At 40.7% G+C, this 23,151-nt stretch overlaps 1 protein-coding gene across 5 annotated transcripts in view; it reads left to right on the top strand.

The window, feature by feature from the left end:
* Window positions 1-22,161, top strand: part of opn4xa (opsin 4xa) — a 55,634-nt gene extending 33,473 nt beyond the window's left edge. For 2 of the 5 annotated variants that reach the window (XM_073913443.1, XM_021479098.3), the window contains exons 3-10: window positions 6,412-6,545; window positions 8,926-9,129; window positions 10,852-11,023; window positions 13,117-13,278; window positions 16,270-16,377; window positions 18,377-18,548; window positions 18,868-19,014; window positions 20,812-22,161. In XM_073913443.1, coding sequence (XP_073769544.1) covers window positions 6,412-6,545; window positions 8,926-9,129; window positions 10,852-11,023; window positions 13,117-13,278; window positions 16,270-16,377; window positions 18,377-18,548; window positions 18,868-19,014; window positions 20,812-21,162 — 1,450 coding nt within the window. In that variant the 3' untranslated portion in view covers window positions 21,163-22,161. 5 annotated transcript variants of the gene reach the window in all.
* The last annotated feature ends 990 nt before the right edge of the window (window positions 22,162-23,151 follow it).

Genomic DNA, 23,151 nt, shown 5'->3' with positions numbered 1-23,151 from the left:
AACCTTCAGTTTCTCCATCATCAGGAGGCAGAAACAGCACTGTTTGCTTTACCAGAGCCACTCCACATAGCAGGAACCATAGCAGGGACCTCTATACTAAGCTTTTGATTCATTCCAGTGTCCATCTCTGGTAACCTCACTGTGTGCAGGACTGAATTTATGAAAGTGATTTGACAAACTCATGATGTTTATGCATATCTATCTGTCTGTCTGTCTGTCCGTCCGTCCGTCCGTCTACCCATCTCTCCGTCTGTCCATCCATCTATCCATCCATCCATCCATCCATCCATCTCTCTGCTCTCTGTCCGTCCATCCATCCATTCTCCCACCCATCCTTCCATCTTTCTATTTATACATCCGTCCGTCTGTCCATCCACCCATCCATCCATCTCTCTGTCTGTTCGTCCATCCATCTATCCATCAATCCATCCATCCATTCCATCCATCCTTCCATCCACACACCCTCGCACCCACCCACCCATCCACTCATTCATCCATCTATCTATTTGTCCGTCAATCCATTCATCCGTCCATCCATCCATCTCTGTCTGTCCGTCCATCCATCCATCCATCCATCTCTGTCCATCCACCCTCGCATCCACCCACCCACCCATCCACTCATTCATCCATTTATCTATTTGTCCATCCGTCCATCCATCCATCCATCCAGCCATCCATCCATCCATCTCTGTCCATCCACCCTCGCATCCACCCACCCACCCATCCACTCATCTATCCATCTATCTATTTGTCTGTCCATCCATCCATCCATCCATTGATATATCCTCCCACCCATCCATCCATCCATCCATCTATTTGTCCGTCCATCCGTCTATCCATCAATCCATCTATCCATTCCATCCATCCTTCAGTCCATCCATCCTTCAGTCCATCATCCATCCATCCTTCAGTCCATCCATCCTTCAGTCCATCATCCATCCATCCTTCCATCCACACACCCACCCACCCATCCACTCATTTATCCATCTATCTATTTGTCTATCCATCCATCCATCCGTCCGTCCATCCATCCATCTCTCTGTCCGTCCATCCATCCATCTCTGTCCATCCACCCTCGCATCCACCCACCCACCCATCCACTCATTCATCCATCTATCTATTTGTCCGTCCATCCATCCATCCATCCGTCCATCCATCCATCTCTGTCCGCCCGTCCATCCATCTCTGTCCATCCATCCATCCATCCATCTCTGTCCATCCACCCTCGCATCCACCCACCCACCCATCCACTCATTCATCCATCTATCTATTTGTCCGTCCATCCATCCGTCCATCCATCCATCTCTGTCCGCCCGTCCATCCATCTGTCCATCCATCCAGCCATCCATCCATCCATCCATCCATCCGTCCATCCACCCTCGCATCCACCCACCCACCCATCCACTCATCTATCCATCTATCTATTTGTCTGGTTGTCCATCCATCCATCCATTGATATATCCATCCATCCATCCATCCCTCCATCTATCTATCTATCTATACAGAAAGTGGTGTTAGGGTTCAGGGTTTAGGGTTTATTAGGGACCATATTTCCTTACAGATTACCATTATAAACCTTCTTAGTTTAAAAATTTAGTTTTTTCATCATGAGAATCATGTACTGTGGTTTATTAAGGCTTACAGTATAGTCAATTCCTGGTCAAATAGTTCTGTGGTCATTATGTAAATGGTGTGCTGTGTCTGTCTTCTCTGATTTATTCATTGTCGGATCACATAGAGAACTTCACACTCCCACTGACGCTTGTAGGGGATTCATCTAACTTGCCATTTTATTCATCTGACCCAAGCCTTTTGTTTGCTAAAAAAGCATCAAAAATTAAAGAAAATCAAACTGCTTTCCCCAAAAAAATTGATTCAAGTTTACTTGCATAGCGCTTTTTGCATAAATTATAGATCCAAAGCAGCTTCACAAAAGATGCACAAAAGTTAAGGAGTTCTGTAAAGTTTTGGCAATATATAAACTGCAGGTAACTAGTATATAATGTCTTTCTAAAATAAATAATATGCACATGTTATAGATGTTGGTAACACTTTACAATAAGGTTCATTAGTTAATGCATTTACTAACATAAACTAATCATTAACAACACATGTACAGCATTTATTAATCATAATTGAACATTTACTAATGCATTATTAACATCCAAGTCCATGCTTGTTAACATTAGTTAATGCACGATGAGTTAACATGAACTAACAATGAACAACTGTACTAACATTAACTAGCATGAACAAATACAGTAGTAAATGTATTGTTCATTATTTATTAATGTTAGTAAATGCATTAATTAACATTAACTAATGAACCTTATTGTAAAGTGTGACCTAGATGTTATTACACAATACATACACATGCACAATACATTACAGTTTTTCTCAGTGGCTTTGGTGCATTTCTCAAAACACTATTTACATCATAGTAGCAGTTTCTCATTCCTTCCAACTAATTGTAAATGCATTTAGACATGCAACAACTGCTTTAATACAACTCTCTGCTGTTTATAACATTATCATCTGCTTATGTCATGCTGAATAGTCATTCCATAAAAAACTAACAGTCCTCATTTCATTACTCGAGTCATTACATACAAAAATGTTGAACTATAGTCAAAATCTTTCCAACTAATTTTATAAAATATTTTAAATATTTATTTTCCTGAAAATGTCTCCTAAATTAAACAATTTGATGAATGATTTACAGACCTGTGTGTTGTTGGTTCAGTTCCGATATGCTCTGCAGTATTGTCTACAGTTGTGCACAGCTCTACCCAATTGAAGTTTATGTTTGCTGTAAATAAAGCTGTGTTTATTCTTCTGCACAATGCTGTGAATAAATTAGAATTGCAAAGAGCAAATGCACATGTGAAACATACATATTCAGTGTCTTGTACTCCGATACCTCACTAAATGCAGTGATGTCTAACTTTACTGTAGTTTTCAAATGGCTGTGCAAATAGTATACAGTGCTGTCTTGAGCATTTTCAGGAGGTGTCACCAACATCTGACTTTTTTGCATTGGAAAAATATACAGAGTAAAGTGTCATAATGAAAACAGGACCAAGCCATTTGACTATCTTGTTCATAAACAATGCTGTCAGAGCTTTTCATCTTAATGACACTGACACTTTCATTGACATCAATACTTGCTTTTGAAGAATGAGCTCTCTATTTTGAGCATGTGACGCGCTTTTGCAGGTTATCAGCTAGGTCTTGCAGTTTGTACTAATTGTTTTAAGAAATGCATGAACTATTGTGCAAATGCAAATATTGTTGTGAGAAATGCACCAAAGTGACTGAGAAAAACTATAATTTAAAGTGAAAGAATGCATTTGAAGAGTTGAATTTAATGTCTTACAGTTATGTGATGGATTGCACATATATTTTTATTATCGTTTCTATCTGAGAGAGTGTGTCTGAGCCTCTGATATTATCAGGAAGGCTAGTACAGAGTTTAGGAGCCATAAATGAGATGGCTCGACCTCCTTTAGTGGAGTTTGTTAATTGAATTCATTTACAAACATGTACTGACAAGTAGTTAAGGCCGTTATTCACACATAAACTGGTGTGTCATGTTATAGTTAAAGTTGCACTCAAGTTTAAACTACTTCTTTAAAATGAGCTGAAGCAACACAGTTTTGAGTTTTCTAGCCGGACAACTTAATTGTTTTATGTTCAGTCCACTTAAATTTGTGAAAAGTTAACTTGATTCCTTCATGCTCTCTTGACACAAATCAGTTGTGTTGAGCCCAGCATTTTTGTACAGTGTAGTTCTTGCTGAACTCCTCATTAGCTCATAATAAAGTACATTTAGCTTACACATGATTACACCATTATTCATCTACTGTTACTGCTACCAGAAGAGTAAATGCTTTAAAAGTAGTATTGCTTATTGGTTGTTCATGTTAATAGGTGTGGTTATAACTAATGTAAACAGATGGAGCCAACTTTTACAAGATGATATCTGCACTGACGGAAAAAAAAAATCAAGATTATGCAGAATAATGTATTATTAATGATCCAAGCATGCATCTGCATATTAATATTGACCAATATGTGTACAAAGGTGAAATCCACCTCCCTTCCCTCATTAAGTCATGTCTCTCACAGTAAGTACTAGACGTTATACGTGTGGATTTTCTGCCTGACTGAGAATCGCTCAGACTCATTCTGGTGAAGTATGGCGCTCGTCTGTCTGTCGGTCCGGTGTTTTCTGTCCCGTGTACTCGAGGACACATAATGCCTGATAAATGAGAGTCGGGGTTTGAGCAGGTGAAGCCGGGAGACTCTCAATCAGATGAAATTGTGTGAACTGTGACTGTAGGATTAATGGGATGACGTGCAATCACAATGATTGTCACGCAGTAAACCAGTGAACCTCACACCATCACAATGTGAACGTTTTAACCATGTGCATGCATTAAGAGAAAACACATCAGAAAACCTGCTGTATTATATTTGATATGCAATAAATCTGTTGCACACAATCTGCATGCTTTACAACGTCTCACAGGAACTATAAAAACTGCGCAGAGTTATTCATTTAAGCATTAGCAAATATGTAATTCATCATGCATTATTGTATTCCAGCTTCTAAGTCCCCATCGGAGAAAGTTTTTAATATTTGTGGTCGCACACTTGAGCAGAGACACAAAAATAACAAAAATAGGTAACACTATAGTTTAGGTTATAATTAACTACCATTACCTGCCTGTTTTTAAGATATTGTTTATGAAGATATGATTAGTAGTTATTAAGTATGGTCCTATTCTGGATTCCTAATGCTACACAAAATCTAAACCCAACTGCTCCCTTATTTACTATTAATAAACAGCTAACTAGTAGTTCATTAAGCTAGCAGTGTTAGTTAGTAGTTTGTTAATACCTTTAATTGTGATCTAAATTAAAGTATCATGCAAAAACTCTACAAATATTTTGTCTAAAGGTACAATAAATGATTTCATTTCCAACATACTACTGTTCAATAAAGTATGTTGGTTTGGACAGGTTTAAAGCAGAGCTTAAGTGCATTAAAGGTTTACAAGTGCTTGAAATGAAGCATGAGTTCGGTTGGTCAAAGTGAATTAGTTCAGCTAATGCATAAAAGAAACGACAATCAATAACACTTTTGCCGGACTGCAGATCAGTTCCCATGAGACACTTTGTTTTAGTGCTGTTTAAAGGTGCATTGGTTCAAAGTTGCATTGTTCTCTGTTATCTGCATGGTCTCCAGAAAGGGTTTCATGTGATCATTTATTACTCCATAAAATACCCCAAGAATCAGAATGTTCTTCATTGACCATATTTGGAAGGGTCTTGAATATAACCCCCAGTGGTCTGAGGTGATTTTATATATTTTGATTTTGATATATATATATATTTTTTTTTTTTTCCATATGTTTGAGAAATAACAACACTAATAGCCCACTCATAATAACCTTTATATTATATCTACAGAATCGTGAGAAAATCTTGATTTTAAGCAAAACAATCGCAATTCTCATTTTAGCCAGAATTGTGCAGCTCTACTATATACATTTCCGGAGACCACTAAATATGTCCCAGGAGGTATGTTTTTTGCAGTATTTGTTTTAGTGAATCCACAAGAGCTCGTTCTGTATGATTTTTGAGATCTCAAATTTCTTTAGAGCAGGGGTCACCAATCTCAATCCTGGAGGGCCGGTGTCCCTGCAGGGTTTACACCAACTTGCCTAAACACACCTGCCTGGGTGTTTCAAGTACACCTAGTGAGACCTTAATTAGCTGGTTCAGGTGTGTTTGATTGGGGTTGAAAATAAAAACTGCAGGACAACGAGTTTGGTGATCCCTGCTCTAGAGCCAGTTGCACCTGCTGTTCTCATGTAAATCCACCAGAGGCCGCTGTTGACTGATTGTTTGACTGACTGAATGACTGACTGACCAATCAACTGACCCACCCTCCTTCTTCTCTAAACCCTACCAACAATTTTCAAAAGCAATCCAATCTGATTTTTACCAGATTTTACAGCATCCTCACTCTGTTTACTTGTTTATTTAATTTTTTGGATTCTGCTTTCGTCTTACCTGCTTTCTTTCACCGGACTCGAACCTCGTCATGGTGGTCCACTCCTCTCTGCGTCTCAAGTCTGACTAATTATGAACATAATTCATTTACTCAGTTTACTCAGTTTTTCAGGTAAAGTCAATTAATCGCTTAAAAAGCAAAGAGTTTACTCCTCTTCTTAAAGTCAAGTCAACTAAATGCTTTTTACAGTGTAATTGTAAACCTAAACACAACATAAACTGTAACTGCATCCACTAAATCTGAAGACCAACATGAATGTTAATCCAATTTCATGGTGAAATCACACTCACCCGCCAACTGTACTGTTGTAAAATGTGTTTGTGTTTCAGTAACAAGAAGCTGCGGACGCCTCCAAACTACTTCATCATGAATCTGGCAGTGAGTGACTTCCTCATGGCCATCACTCAGTCACCCATCTTCTTCATCAACTGCATGTACAAGGAGTGGGTGTTCGGGGAAATGGGTAACTGATTTCCCATTCTTCCCATCCAAACACTTACTCGCTAGCTGCCTGCATCCATATCACACACACAATTATTTCATGTGGAACGACTAATACTAGTTAAAGCAACACAGCATCCAAATAATCAGCTATGTCCTCATAATTTAGCCCCTTCCTGAGTGTCATACCCGTGTCTTTATACAGATTTGTGTCACGATATGTCACAAAAAGCACACACACTGTCAAACAACATTACCTTTCCCCTGTTTTCCAGTACAAAAACCTGAACATTGTTCATGAAAGACATCAAACTAGCAATATAACAGCTCTTATTTTATTAAAACCAAGTTTAGCTGATGAGAAAAGTCTCCAAATTCTGACCTTACTTGTTTCAAGCCTCAAAATGCACCTCAGGTCTGTTTTAGGCAAGGCAAGGCAAGTTTATTTATATAGCACATTTCATACACAGTGGCAATTCAAAGTGCTTTACAAACAGGGATAAAAAAGACAAGTTTAGGAACATAAAATGCAGACAAAAATGATTAAAAACAAATTAAAATGAGTTAAAATAGGTTATAAAAGAATGAAAAAGAAAACGAAAAACATAATAGTGCAATCTGTCGGACGTAGTGTATAGACGCATTAAGATTATTTTGATAATTCACATCCAAAATAAAAGTTTGTTTTGACATAATATATGTGTGTGTATTTTATATCTACGCTACCTGACAAAAGTCTTGTCGTCGATGCCAGTTTTAAGAGCAACAAATAATAACGTGACTTCTAGTTGATCATTTGGAAAAGGTGGATTTTTCTGATGGATCATCTGTTGAGCTGGAATCATAACAGATACTGCAGAAGACGTACTGGAACCAGCATGAACCAAGATTCTCACAGAAATCAGTCAAGTGCGAGATTCCATTCAGTGCGAGAGATCTGCAACATCAACAGCCTGAGGTATCAAGACATCTGTGCTGCCCATTACATTACAAACCACAGGAGAGGGACAATTCTCCAGCAGGATAGCGCTCCTGCTCATTCTTCAGCCTCCACATCAAAGCTCCTGAAAGCAAAGAGTGCTCCAGGATTGGCCTGCCCAGTCACCAGAGATGAACATTATTGAGCATGTCTAGGGTAAGATGAAGGAGGAGGCGTTAAAGATGAACACAAAGACTCTTGATGAACTCTGGGATCCTGCTGAAGGCTTTCTTCTTCATTCCAGATGACTTTATTAATCAGTGATTTGAGTCATTGAGTCATTGTTCACGTGAACACAGCTACTGCGCTCATGCATCCAGGTTAATCATGAACAACACAGTGCGCATGCGCTAGTTGCACTATCGTGGACTGATTATGTTTCAATCAAGGTTTATATGCATCAAATACATAACATCTGTGCCAAACATCTCAACTGACGAACATATTAACAATAATACAACCCTATAGCCCAATTAAATTGGCATGTTACAGCCCTAATGAGTATGATTATGTGAAACTCCATTTAGATACATATTGCAATGATTTCGGGTACTTACTTAGCGATGCACGTACACATATATGCACAATCCTTAAATGCTCTGTTGATTTGGACTCTGTGATACCTGTTTTATAACTTTAAACTATCAACAACCACCACTGAGCTGTATTCTAGCGTTCTTTCTATCGGATTTTGGCATAGTCCATTTCACGTGAGATGGCGGGGGGTGAGTGGAAGAAACCAAGTCACGAGGGAAAAATTTTCTATAGAAATAATTTATGATTTCTGATGTGGCCCGGTACCAATTGTTCCACGGACCGGTACCGGTCCGCGTCCCGGTGGTTGGAGACCACTGTGGTAGTGTATTTGTTATGAACAGTTAAAGTCAGAATTAGCCCTCTTGAATTGATACAACCCCTATATATTTTATTTCTCAATTTATGTTTAACAGAAATATTTGTCAACGCATTTCTAATCATAATAGTTTTAATAACTCATCTGTAGCTGATTTATTTTCTCTTTGCCATGATGACAGCACATAATATTAGACTAGATATTCTTCAAGACACTAGTATTCAGCTTAAAGTGACATTTAAAGGCTTCACTAGGGTAATTAGGGTAAAATTAGGGTTATTAGGCAAGTCATTGTATAACAGTGGTTTGTTCTGGAGACAATCCAAAACTAATATTGCTTAAGGGAGTTAATAATATTGACCTTAAAATGGGTTTAAAATAATTAAAAACTGCTTTTATTCTAGCCGAAATAAAAAAAATCAGACTTTCTCCAGAAGAACAAATATTAAAGGAAATACTGTGAATGATTCCTTGCTCTGTTAAACATCATTTAGGAAGTATTTGAAAAAGAAATTGGCAGGGGGGCCAATAATTCTTCAACTGTATGTATATATGCGCTTTTTCATGCAGGCTGTAAGATGTACGCCTTCTGCGGAGCTCTGTTTGGGATCACATCCATGATCAACCTTCTGGCCATTTCTATCGACCGCTACATCGTGATCACCAAACCACTGCAGGCCATCCGCTGGACATCGGGACGGCGAACACTCATTATTATCCTCGTGGTCTGGATCTACTCGCTGGCCTGGAGTCTGGCGCCACTTATAGGATGGAGTGAGTAATTGTTCGTAATGGAGCCTGTTCATAACTTTAATTAAGGAGAAAATTTTTAAATATCAGCCATGTCAGTCCTAAATTTGTTTTTAGTTGATAGGAAGTAAAATGTTATGTGTAGTGAAGTAGACTCCTGAATAGCAGAGATCAATTCATTCATTCATTTTCTTGTCAGCTTAGTCCTTTTATTAATCCGGGGTCGCCACAGCGGAATGAACCGCCAACTTATCCAGCAAGTTTTTATGCAGCATATGCCCTTCCAGCTGCAATCCATCTCTGGGAAACATCCACACATTCACACACACACACTCATACACTACAGACAATTTAGCCTACCCAATTCACCTGTACCGCATGTGTTTGGACTGTGGGGGAAACCGGAGCACCCGGAGGAAACCCACGCGAAGGCAGGGAGAACATGCAAACTCCACACAGAAACACCAACCACAGAGGTTCGAACCAGCGACCTAGCGACCTTCTTGCTGTGAGGTGACAGCACTACCTACTGCGCCACTGCCTCGCCCATTAGCTGAGATCAAACCACACACTATCATAAAATAGTGTTAGTGGGTGGAAAAAATCTCGGAAAGAAAAGACTTTAAAAACACTTGAACACAATGACAAATGAGAAAATATTTTTTAAATATGTATTAACTAAAGGTATTTGTTATGCAAAAACCGTTTTAGCCATTTTATATATTTTTAAAATATTATTATTTTTAAATATTTAAAGAGTTTAAACATATATTTGGCTAATTATTTTCTAATAAAACACATTTAATTTGTAACACTGGAGTAAAATCTTAATTTATAGTCCACAAGTTTAAAAACTGTTATGATCACCAGCAATCTAGCAGTAGCAGATCGCTGGAGAACTACAAATCTGCCACTTTACCGAACTACAAATCCCATCATACCTGGCACTCACACACCAGTTCCTGATTCTCCTTGATTACACACACACACACACACACACAGCTGATAACTCATCATGGACTGATATCCTGGACTATTTATACACCACACTTACACACACAGTGTGCTGAGTCTTGTTTTATGTTTTCATTTGTCTAGTCTTTCAGTGCCTATTCGCTATTTGTACCGATCACTTTGCCCGTGACCTCGACTACTCTTCTGGACTGTCTTTTAAATTACCGTTTGCTCCTGCTTGACCCCTTAATTCAATCATATTGACCTTATTAAATATTGAGCCAGATCACACTCCAGGCCAATGGTTAGGAGGTCATGATAGACAGAGTGGGCAAATTTGGCCAGGATGCCAGGGTTAAACCCCTACTCTTTTTCCAAGGACATCTTGGGATGTTTTAATGAGTCAGAACCTCGGTTTAACATCTTATTCGAAAGATTGTGCTCACTGGGCAGTATAGAGTCCCCATCACTATACTGGGGCATTAGGACCCACACAGACTGCAGGATGATCGCCCCCTGCCCCTTCCAGCAGCAACCTCGCTTTCCCATGTGGTCTCCCATCCAGGTACTGACCAGGCACAGCCCTACTTAGTTTCAGTGTGTGACCATGTGAGAGTTGCAGAGAGCTATCTGCCGACAAGTCCAGCTCCCTAACCATTAAAACACAACTGCCCCATGTAAGTGATAATAGAAAGTGTGCAGTTAAGAGGAGCATGAAGATATAGAAATGCTGGTCTAATAAGAGAACTGAGTTTGTTTGTTGATCAGGCTGCTTTTGTTTCTCCTGGACAGGTTCCTACATCCCAGAGGGCCTCATGACCTCCTGCACATGGGACTATGTGACGTCCACTCCTGCCAACAAGAGCTACACCTTGATGCTCTGCTGTTTCGTGTTCTTCATTCCTCTAGGGATCATCTCGTACTGCTACTTCTTCATGTTCCTCGCCATTCGGAGCGCAAGCAGGTACACCGGGTTGACATGCACATTCTCTTGGGGCTGGTTGCATCATGATGACAGTACATAATATTTCACTCAATGTTTTTCAAGACACTGGTATTCAGCTTAAAGTGCAATGTTAACAATTAGGGTAAAGTTAGGGTAATTAGGCAAGTGACTGTATAACAGTGGTTTGTTCTGGAGACAATCCAAAACTAATATTGCTTAAGGGGCTAATAATATTGACCTTAAAATGGGTTTAAAACATTTAAAATCTGCTTTTATTCTAGCCGAAATAAAACAAATAAGACTTTCTCCAGAAGAAAAAATAATATAGGAAATACTGTGAAAAATTCCTGAATCTGTTCAACATCATTTGGGAAATATTTGAAAGAGGAAAAAAACTAATAATTCACTGGAGGGCGAATAATTCTGCCTTTAACTCTATTGTGAATGCATAATGCAATAAGTTTACTGCATTTTTGTTAATAATTTATATTAATTAAAAAATTTTCACTACTAAATGTCTTTATACATCATAATAAATGTCATAGAAAACAAAGTTAGGCAACTTTTTATTATAGTAGTGAACTTGGAATACATGAGGTTATGGTGAACTGCAAATGGATAAGATAATGCTGTAACTCATTCATTCATTCATTCATTTTCTTTTCGGCTTAGTCCCATTATTAATCTAGGGCACAGGTGTCAAACTCAGTTCCAAAAGGGCCGCAGCTCTGCACAGTTTAGTTCCAACCCTGATTAAACACACCTGATCAAACTAATTGAGTCCTTCAGGCTTGTTTGAAACCTACAGGTAAGTGTGTTGGAGCAGGGTTGGAACTAAACTGTGCAGGGCTTCGGCCCTCCAGGGATTGAGTTTGACACTACTGATCTAGGGTCACTACAGCGGAACAAACCGCCAACTTATCCAGCATTCAACAAGTCCTTTTAGCTACAACCCATCACTGGGAAACAGTACACACTCATTTGCAAACACACACACTACGGTCAATTTTAGGCCAATTCCTCTATAGCGCATTATAGAGGTGCAGTGTTTATAGTGCAGTGTTTAGACTGTTGGGGAAACCCACACCAACACTGGAGGAACATACAAACTCCACACCGAAATGCCAACTGACCTAGCCAGGGCTCGAACCGGCGACCTTCTTGCTGTGAGGCAATCGTGCTACCCACTGTGCCATCCTGTCGCCTCATAACCCACATAGCAAAATTTCTCTGGCCCAGCTCTGGCCCACACAATCAGGTTTTGCTTGGCCCACATGCCGCAGTGAATTACGGTACATGACTGGACCAAATCTGGCTTCCAGACAAGGACCAAACACGGACCATATCTGGGCCAAGTCTCAGCCAAGTTAATAACTCATAACTGGGCCTGAACTGGGCCAGATAGGTTGGTGTGTCACGATTGCAATGAAATTGATAAGCCCATGGAGTGTTGCGCTTTAGGCACACTATGGACACGCTTTTTCTTAAAGTGACCTGATTGGTAGAATTTTTTTTCTTTACTCAAAAATGATTTTAGTGTATTTTAAATGTGGACCAAGACTGGCCAAACTCACATGGCCCACTTATCACATTTTTAAATCTGGGCCAAATACTACGTTTTTCATCTGGCCCAAATCTTGTGTGCCGCCTTAAATACGGTGCCACCTCTGCCAAACCCGGGCCATGTTTGGCCCACATGCTGTATGCCAGTGCCGGATGAATGCCTGCTGTGCCAGCTTCATGCCAAATCTGGGCCAGAATTCTTTGCTACTAGGGAAGTTATTATGGTATAAGTTATTATTATATTATTATAAATTAATGTTGTAAGTTATTATTAATCTTAAATGAGCTTTAACATGTTAGTCTGGAGCCCAAAAAAACACCACACACACCCCAAAAAATTATGTTGATGCTTGTTCAAATTAAATATTTAAGATGAGCTGATGTACAGCACAATTCTTGGGATATTTTACGTGCAACTTTCATGTTCAATCTGCTTAAATGTGTTATGGTAACTTAATGGATTTGTGCTGGGACAACATTAATGAACTGTTTGGAAACACAACAGGAAACAGTCAGGAACTTCTGTTATTGTTCTCATGTGTGTTCAGGGATGTGGAGAAGCTGGGTAGCCATGTGAGGAAGACCACCCTCATCCAACAGCAGTCCATAAAGACGGAGTGGAAGCTGGCCAAGATTGCGTTTGTGGTCATCATTGTGTTTGTGCTGTCCTGGTCTCCGTACGCCTGCGTCACACTCATCGCCTGGGCTGGGTAACTAGCATATTCAGTCATTCATTTTCCTTCAGCTTAGTCCCTTATTTATCTACTTATTTAGGCTACTATATCCATACAAACTTCTATATTTGTCAGTTTGGCTCTAAAAGAGTGGCCAGTTTCAAGTACAGAGGGGAAAATAGGGATTGAACACATGACTTTTTCCCCTGGGAATAGCATCTCTAAAGGAGCTCTTGACATGGAGTTGAACCATGTTTTAGTAAAAACACAAACAATGCAAACATAAAAATTAAACAAAGCGAAAAATAGGTTGTGTAATAAGAATGAAATAACAGAAGGAGAAAGTGCTGATGTAACCCCGCCGGTCTTACGCCACCCAACCCGTTCCGAGCTGGGATCGAACTGGCAAACTTCCGCATGGGAGTCAGTTGCTCTAACAAGGAGGCTAAAGACCATGGCCTCTAAGTCTGTCGCCAGAGCACCTTTAGAGGTCAGAGGAGTGAGGTTTACCTGCACAGCACTGACTAGCTGGCCTCTGTTACACTCACCCCCCAAACCTCACTCCCATCTGGGTCACGGCACCAATGTAACCCCACCGGTTCTACGCAACCCAACCCGCTCCGAGCTGGTTTCGAACCGGCGACCTTCCGCATGGGAGTTGGTTGCTCTAACAAGGAGGCTAAAGACCATGACCTCTAGCATCTGTCGCCAGAGCACCTTTAGAGGTCAGAGGAGTGAGGTTTACCTGCACAGCACTCACTAGCTTACACTGAGCTACTGAAATGTGTTTAACACTTAAGGCTTTTTTTGGGGATGGCAGCTTAAAGACGGAAGCCACATGCATTGCTCAGGTGTGAGTTTCTCATAGACTTCAACAGAGTGTCTAAATCTTGATGCTTCTGTGTGTCTCGAACGATCAAATCTGAGCTTTATTCTGTATTCTCAATTGGATTCGGGTCAGGTGATTGGCTTGGCCATTCTACAGCTTGATTTTCTTTCTCTGAAAGCATCTGAGAGTCTCCTCGGCTGTGTTTTGGATCAGTGTCTTGCTGAAATGGTTTCATCCTCCTGCTAATGTAGATGTTGGACTGAAGCAGCTGATCTTCATTTACACTGAGGAAGGGCTGAGGCTTGTTGAAGAACTACTGAGAGATTTCAGCTGCTGTCTGGGCTTTCCATGACGAACTACACCTTCCTTTCTTCATGTCTTCAACACTTTTCCCTGTTTCATTTCATTTTATTACATAGAAATTCATTTGTAAACTAGTTAGCTTAGTTTTCTTTGCATATATAGATTTCTTTGCTTGTTCCCAACATCCGAAAATTCCAAGTCAGCAGCACCTTTCGGAATATATTTTCAGAAAAAAATGTTGACGTGTTCATTACTTATTTCCCCCACTGTAGATCATCTAATCTCTCGGTGTGGCTTTCTGATGGTCTATTTAAAGAGAGTCAAACCACGCAGAAGATCTGAGAGACTTTCACAGAATTCCAGAGTAAAAAAGACGGCCTTTTATAGAAGTGCTGGCCAAAGTAAAACACACAGTTTCTCCGCTGAATTAAAGGCTGATGGGGTTCACTGAAGTAATACAGACCACATAGAGCGAACAGACACCTCTGCCTTCGAGTGCAGTCTCCTGGAGGATGCGGATAATCAGGCATGGGGCTTTTTTTTCCGCTCATGTTAACAACACCTCTCGGTCACTTCCATGTCATGTAAACAGCCTCTGCAGGGGTCATCGTCTGCTACTGACCACTCACAAACACTCTTCAGCTTTCTCCAGTTGTCCATCCATCTACGCTTCAACAAGTGATTCTCTGGCTTAGTGTTTTTGGTTTGGTTTTCCAGTACAAATGCACGATAAAAACTATTTTAGACTCATTTACATTTGCAGATATTGGTAACACTTTAGTTAAGGCCACAAGTCACAGTATTAACAAACTATTAATTAACACTGCTAGCTTAATAAACTACTAATTAGCTGTTTATTAGTCAACCCAGGATCATTCTGAAAACGTTGTCTCATGGACGTTTCTGGAGATAGTGAAATACTTCCTGGGAGGAATGTATTTTTGCGGTTTTTGTTTTCACGAATCCGCAAGAGGCCACTGTGTGTGCTTTTTCGTATCTCAAATGTCTCTCGGGAGTGTCATTCGCACCCCCGCTGTTCTCGCATACACTCACCAGAGGCCGCTGTTGACCGACTGAATGACGACCAATCGACTGACCCACCCTCCTCCTTCCCTAAGCCCAAACTATTAAAACCCAACCGACAGTGTTTTCAAAAGCAATCCAGAGAAAGTAAAGTCCTCGCCCGATTTTTACCACGTTTTCAGATTTTACCACATTCTCACCCTGTTATTCACTTGTTTGATTCATTTTTTAGCTTTTGTTTTTGTCTTACCTGCTTTCTGGAATCATTCTTCACTGAACTCGAACCTTGTTGGTCAACTCCACCCTGTGTCTCAAGTCCACCGACATACATGTCGAGCTACTGGACCAAACTGGTAACAGTGGAAAAGCCATCCATAAGGAGGTAAGCGGTCAGCTGGTAAGCGCGAAAAACAACAACGTCATACCGGCCCACAGTGTTAGTTTTAAAGACGCAGCCATACATAGCTCTGGCTACATAACTCACGTTCTCCAGAAAGGTATATAGGGGTACGTTTTCAGAATGAGCCTATGTTGAAAAAACGTGATGCATTGTGTGGTTTTGTGTGCTCCACATGTGATATATTTGATTTAGACATGATTTTACACATGACTGGACATGCAAAGCTTGTGTGCATTTTTTCTCTCATGTTTTTTTGCCACATTTGTCTGCTATAGTATAATTCAAAAACACTATATATATTTTTTTTTTTTCACATGGAAATACTTTAAACAAAAAATATGTCAGTTTTTTTTCTGCATTACAACAAAATATAGATGACATCCCCATTGCTAATAACAAATAACGCATGAAGGAAACTCCCACATAGATGTCTCCTGGAGATGAAGACGCACTGTGATGTTTGTTGTTTCAGATACAGCCACGTTCTTTCTCCATATTCCAAGGCAGTTCCTGCGGTGATTGCCAAGGCATCAGCCATATACAATCCCTTCATCTACGCCATCATACGCTCCAAATACAGGTGCGTTCAGTTGCCTTATCAACCTCATACAGTTTAACCATATACATTCTAATTATAATAAACAATTTTTTTCAACAATAGTTTTACTAACTGATTTCTGATAACTAATTTCTTCTATCTTTGTCATGATGACAGCACATAATATTAGACTAGATATACACTAGTGTTCAGCTTAAAGTGACATGTAAAGGCTTCACTAGGGTAATTAGGGTAAAGTTAGGGTAATAAGGCAAGTCATTGTATAACAGTGGTTTGTTCTGGAGACGATCCAAAACTAATATTTAAGTCCACTTAAAATCAAAATGTACAATGTTTATTTTGCTAGGTCACATTGTTATTCTCTAATGTGAATAATTAATTCATTGTGGAAGTTAAACCACTGAAAAAAATGTTTTGGTAACCTTCAGTGGAAATTTTACTATTTGCCTCCACATTTGGAGTGGCGGTTGAAGTCAACCTGGAAATTTCCATAGCAACTGCATATTAATACCCTCTCTTAATGTTAGTTTGCTATAAGAGAATGATGCACAAGAAGAAAGCTCCGCCCCCTACTCAACATTCTTTTTCAGTTGGAAGTACATCAATACTCAAATAAAGCCCCGCCCCTACTCAATATTCAGTTTAGGCTAAAAGTACATCAACATACTGAAATAAAGCCCCGCCCCCTACCCAATATTCAGTTTCAGTTGGAAGCACATAAACATACTGGAATAAAGGCCCGCCCCCAACTCAATATACAGTTTCACTTGGAAGTACATCAACATACTGAAATAAAGCCCCGCCCCCTACTGAATATTCAATTTCACTTGGAAGTACATCAACATACTGAAATAAAGCCCCGCCCCCTGCTGAATATTCAATTTCACTTGGAGGTACATCAACATACTGAAATAAAGCTCCGCCCCTACTGAATATTCAATTTCAGATTTAAGTACATCAACATACTGAAATAAAGCCCCGCCCCCTACTCAATATTCAGTACCAGATGGAAGAACATCAACATACTGAAATAAAACCCCGTCTCTACGTAATATTTCATTTCAGTTGGATTTACATCAGCATACTGAAATAAAGCCCCACCCCCTACTCAATATTCAGTTTTAGTTAGAAGTACATCAACATACTGAAATAAAGCCCTGCCCTCTACTCAATATTGGGTTTCAGTTGGAAGTACATTAACATACTGAAACAAAGCCCCGCCCCCTGCTGAATATTCAATTTCACTTGGAAGTACATCAACGTACTGAAATAAAGCCCTGCCCTCTACTCAATATTGGGTTTCAGTTGGAAGTACATTAACATACTGAAACAAAGCCCCGCCCCCTGCTGAATATTCAATTTCACTTGGAAGTACATCAACGTACTGAAATAAAGCCCCGCCCCTACTCAATATTCCATTTCAGATGGAAGTACATCAACATACTGAAATAAAGCCCCACCCCCTACTCAATATTCAGTACCAGTTGGAAGAACATCAACATACTGAAATAAAGCCCCACCCTCTACTCAATATTGGGTTTCAGTTGAAAGTACATTAACATACTGAAATAAAGCCCCGCCCCTACTCAATATTCCATTTCAGATGGAAATACATCAACATACCGAAATAAAGCCCCACCCCCTACTCAATATATAGTAGCAGATGGAAGTACATCAACATACTGAAATAAAGCCCCGCCCCTACTCAATATTCCATTTCAGTTGAAGTACATCAACACACTGAAATACAAGTCCCGGCAACCTCCGATTCAGACAGGCTTTAATTCTTAGGGGGCTAATATTATGAACCTTAATACTACACTTTTTTTTAGAATTAAATACTGATTGTTTTTCCAGACAAAATAAAAGAAATAAGACTCTCTCCTGTAGTAAAATGCTATAGAACATATAGCTCTGTTAAACATGACTTAGGAAATATTTATACAAGAGTATAACACTTTCCTAGTAATGTTGGCTCCCACTGTAATACGACATGTGTGTTTGTAACTGTGATCTGCAGAGACACGCTGGCCGAGAAGGTACCATGTCTGCATTTCCTAGCGCAGTCATCGCGTAAAGATGTCTCAGTGTCCAACAGCGAGTCTTCCTTCAGGGAGCACATGCTGAGCCGACAGTCCTCGGGGTCAAAGGCCAAGTTCCAGCGCATCTCCTCCATGTCCACAGCAGATACGGTCAGTGCTTCCCCAACAGGAGGGCAAATAAAGTCTTTAAGACGACTAATGTAGAGTATCATGAACTCTGGGTTACACTTTTTTATTACACACTATGAATCATTTATTAAGCATTAGAAAATAGTTATTTGTTGAGCATTAACTTCTTTAGTAAACAGTTTATTAATACAAATTCAATAGTCAAAGTGTGGAGCTCATGCTGAGTGAAATGCAGAACTCTCCAAAACTCCTCCAGAGTGATCTGAGAATCAAATAGTGTCAGCAAAAGTAGGGTGTCCTAATGTTTTTCCCGTGCCTGAATGTGTTGCATGTGCTCTAGGTCTGGAGTGATGTAGAAATAGACCCTGTGGACCAAAAGAGCCAGACGATCAGAAACTCACAGTCAGCCAGTCTGCTGAGAGACGACAAATGGAAAGCGCAAACCAAACAGGACTATCAGAACGACAGGGAGAGCAGTGAAGAGAAGGTAAGGTGAGGGACTGCACTAAACACACATTATTAAGGTCATTATCAGACACTGATGCTCTTTGAATCCATCTGATTAAGGCTCAGTCTCAATTATGTGTTTGTGAAGTCTGCACCTTCCCCTGAGCCTGATAGTGTGACTGGGTAGGGAAGGAAACTATCCCTATTACACGTAATCATGTCATCATTAGTGCACATTGTGAGTGCAGCAGGGCAACGCACTAAATGAGTGTTGACATGCTTGTAAATGCATTAAGTTACATTAACCCTTGTGTATTGTTCAAGTTGACTCTCCTTTCTTTGTGTTGGAGGCTGTTTTTGACCCATTGACTCTCATTATAACAACATTTTTTAATTGCACATAAATTTTCTAATAGTTTTCATTGGGGAGTTCACACTTAGCAGATAATCAATAAAGCGTATTTGGCATGCTGTCCCGGGAGAGAGTCCTGAGCTTGTAATATCCTCGAGCCCAGGGCTCCCTCCCGTTAGATCTGCGAGAGGGGAGTTTGAGCTCAGGTAGGTTGGGAGAACTCCCCTGCTTGTCGCCGTGTGAGAAGTGTAAACTGGGGTTGTCTTAGTTGATAATTTGGTTTCGTCGATTGGCTATGGCTTATGTTTTTGGACGGTGGGAGGAAACCGGGGAACCCGGGGGAAACCCACACGAACACGGGGAGAACATGTAAACTCCACACAGAAACACCGACTAGGAGATTGGACCAGCAGTGTTCTAGCTGTGAGGCAACAGTGCTAGCCACTGGGCCTCCGTGTCGCCCTATCGGGGAAAAAAAAAGGGGGGGGGGGCTTCAAGATGAAGATAATGCTTCCGTAATCATCTAATAGAGCAGATTACGGAGCTAATGAGGAGCCAGCCGTGTTAAGGATCCGTTAAGCACGTGATCCTCTCGAAATTAGTTTATGCATAAACCACTCGTTGTGAATTGCATGATAATCAATCTGTGCTCTGTCGAATTTTGATGTTGAAAATTTAACTCAGCAGTTTAACAAAGTGACTTTTACTGACATTTTATTAGTGAAAAAATTATATTCAGTTGAGAGTACATCAAGATATTGAAATAAAGCCCCGCCCCATACTCAATATTCAGTTTTAGTTGGAAGAACATCAGCATACTGAAATAAAGTCCCGCCCCCTACTCAATATTCCTTTCAATTGGAAGTATATCGACGTACTGAAATAAAGCCCCACCCCCTATTCAATGTTCTGTTAACTAACATACTGAAATAAACCATCGCCCCATACTCAATATTCAATTTTAGTTAAAAGTACATCAACACACTGAAATAAAGCCCCGCCCCTACTCAATATTCAGTTTCAGTTGGAAGTACATTAACATACTGAAAGCCCCGCCTCATTCTCAATATTCAATTTCAGTTGGAAGTACATCATCACACTGATATGAAACCCCGCCCCCTATTCAATATTCTCTTTCAGTTGGAAGTACATCAACATACTGAAATAAAGCCCCACCCTCTATTAAATATTCTGTTTATCAACATACGGAAATAAAGCCCCGCCCCATACTCAATATTCTGTTTCAGTTGGAAGTACATCAACATACTGAAATAATACCCCGCCCCCTATTCAATATTCTGTTTATCAACATACTAAAATGAAGCTCCACCCCCTACTCATTATTCTGTTTCAGTTGGCAGTACATCAACACACTGAAATAAAAGTCTCATCAGTTTCGGTTCATCTGGAGTTGAACTGAATGAAAGCCAGATTGATGTCTATGTTTTGATGAAGTGATTGATTGAAGTGTTTTGTTTTCTACAGTCTGCAATCACGGACAGTGGCGGCTCCTTGAGCGGCGGAGGCCTTGACTTGGTGTCCGAATCCATCAACATGGCCACTGTCCCTCTCCTCATGGCCAAGAACACTGGAGAGGAGGACCAGGAGGAGGAAGAGGACGAGACTCTGACGGGACAGCAGGACAGCAGGTCTCTGAGCCCCATCAGCAACGACCTGCCTTTTTACCAGGACACAGAGGAGCCACACATCACCCTCAGCCCCACATCAGCGGAGCAGCAAAGCACGGAGACCAGAGAAAACAATCTGATCCTGGAGCTCAAGAGTCTGAACTGCTCCAGCGAACTCCTGGAGTCTGTGGAGAAGTTTCTCTCCTGAGACCCCGAGTTTGTCTCTATCTTCTCCTCCTTCTGCTTCTTCACGTGTGTGTTTTACTGAAGACACGTCACAGTCTTCCACAAAGTTTCACAGCAGCATTATAGCTGACAAAGCAATTCATTTTGTGCAGGTATTCAGCTATTAACAATAGAGAGGATCAGGGCTAAGGGGTGGTTCTAGGATTTCATCCTGAGGCCCTGATCACACCGAATGCGCTTTTCCATTAAGAGGCGCATCTTTTCAATTGATCTGCCTCCCGTTTTTGACATCACGTTTTTTCATTCTTCAATGAAATTAAAGCAGAGGCGGGGTTTCCATTGGGGTGACAGCAGTGTTTGTGTTGTCAAGATGATTATTATAGATGGAGGAGAAACTAGTGGTCGCTGTTTCGAGATATCCATAGCTGTATGACTTCACAAATCAGGAATATCACAATATTATTAAAGAGCCCCTATTATACATTTAAAAGGGTCATATTTTGGTTTTAAAGGTCTCCAGCAACAGGCTGAACTGCGTGCGAGGTTAAAAAACACATTCGTTGTCTTATAATATGCATTTGTTTTTACCTAATCATCCCAGCGACTCCCTTATGATTCGTTCTCAATGCCCTCCTTAGCACGAAGCTAATCTGCACTGATTGGGCCAATGACAGCCTGTTGCTATTGGTCGACTGCGTTCAGTGTGAGGCAGAGTGAAATGGCCAACAGTGTTGAAGTAGTCCGAGTGCAGAGTGTTTGTTTGAGCATACCTGCCAACACTCCTGTTTCCATCTCCCGCCACACTCCCGTTTTGTTATATTTCCCGGAAAACTACCGTAAGTTCAACCCCCCCCCCCCCCCCCCCCCCACCCAGTCCTCAGCATTTTGGTACAGTCTGTGAAACCCCCGGGTGGCCAACATTGTTATAGGATCCGATCGCAGCGGCGGCCCAAAACAAGCTTCATAGTAGTTACTAACACCACAGTACACAGTACACATTACCCGGTTCTCAGGGCTTAATTTGTGGCACCTTGTGGCACTTTCAGAGGCACCTCTGAAATCTGATCCTGCACCTCATTTTACAGATCCCCCTCATCAACCGCCTCCTCCCTCATCCGCTGTTCACTTTGTTCCGCAACTCCCCAACCCTCTTCACTTTCATCAGTGACATCTGTCCATCCTCGGGTACTATCCCGGATCCGTTACCCAGATCTGTTCCGAGACCTCGCAATTCACAAATTAAGCCGGTTCTCAACAGTGTTATTTAGACACCTCACCCCCGAACCCAACCCCCCCTGTCGCCCAGATTTTCAGGGACAAATGTTGGCAGGTATGTGTGTGAGCCCAATGCAGGAGTGCATTAAAGCAGTGCAGTTAAACACCAGCATATTGCACCATTCTTAACCATGACACATTTTCAGTATTAATGCACACAGCAGCAATAGCTGAACCATTCTGAACCTTGACCACCGCACGTGTGTAGGAACAGCTGATGGTAGCCAAAGCAATAACAAGCAGCAGTGGAACATGAGCTCACAAAAGCATTTAAATCTGTAAACAAAGCGGCACACGTCGTGTTTTCACTGGGGCATTAGACGGGATATGAGAATATAAAGAGTTAACCAGATGCAGTACAAGTAACAAAACACAATTAAATACAGAATTTGCAAGCTAGAGAAACAAAGAGGCAGCCATTTTAATCGCACTTACTTACACTTGTTAAATGGAGGAAGAAACTGATCCATGAACTGTGTACTGATAAAGTTCCTGTCGAGCTCTGACAAAGTCCCATACATCAAGTCTTTTCTGATCCTTCCTTTAACAAACAGCTGACGAATCCTCCGTTTTAAGCATGTCGATTCCAGAAGTACTCGTCAGAAAAGGAACCAGCGGTGCTATAACTTTAATCATAAGGTAAACACAAAACAAATCATTCCATCCGGAGCTCCTTCACGGGACTCGACACTTGTAAACACTCTGGTCCAACGGGTTCGCATGGCTCTCAGTCCTG

Source organism: Danio rerio, chromosome 10 (assembly GCF_049306965.1).
Source record: "Danio rerio strain Tuebingen ecotype United States chromosome 10, GRCz12tu, whole genome shotgun sequence".
Classification (NCBI taxonomy): domain Eukaryota; kingdom Metazoa; phylum Chordata; class Actinopteri; order Cypriniformes; family Danionidae; genus Danio; species Danio rerio.
This window is presented reverse-complemented; position numbering and strand designations above follow the sequence as displayed.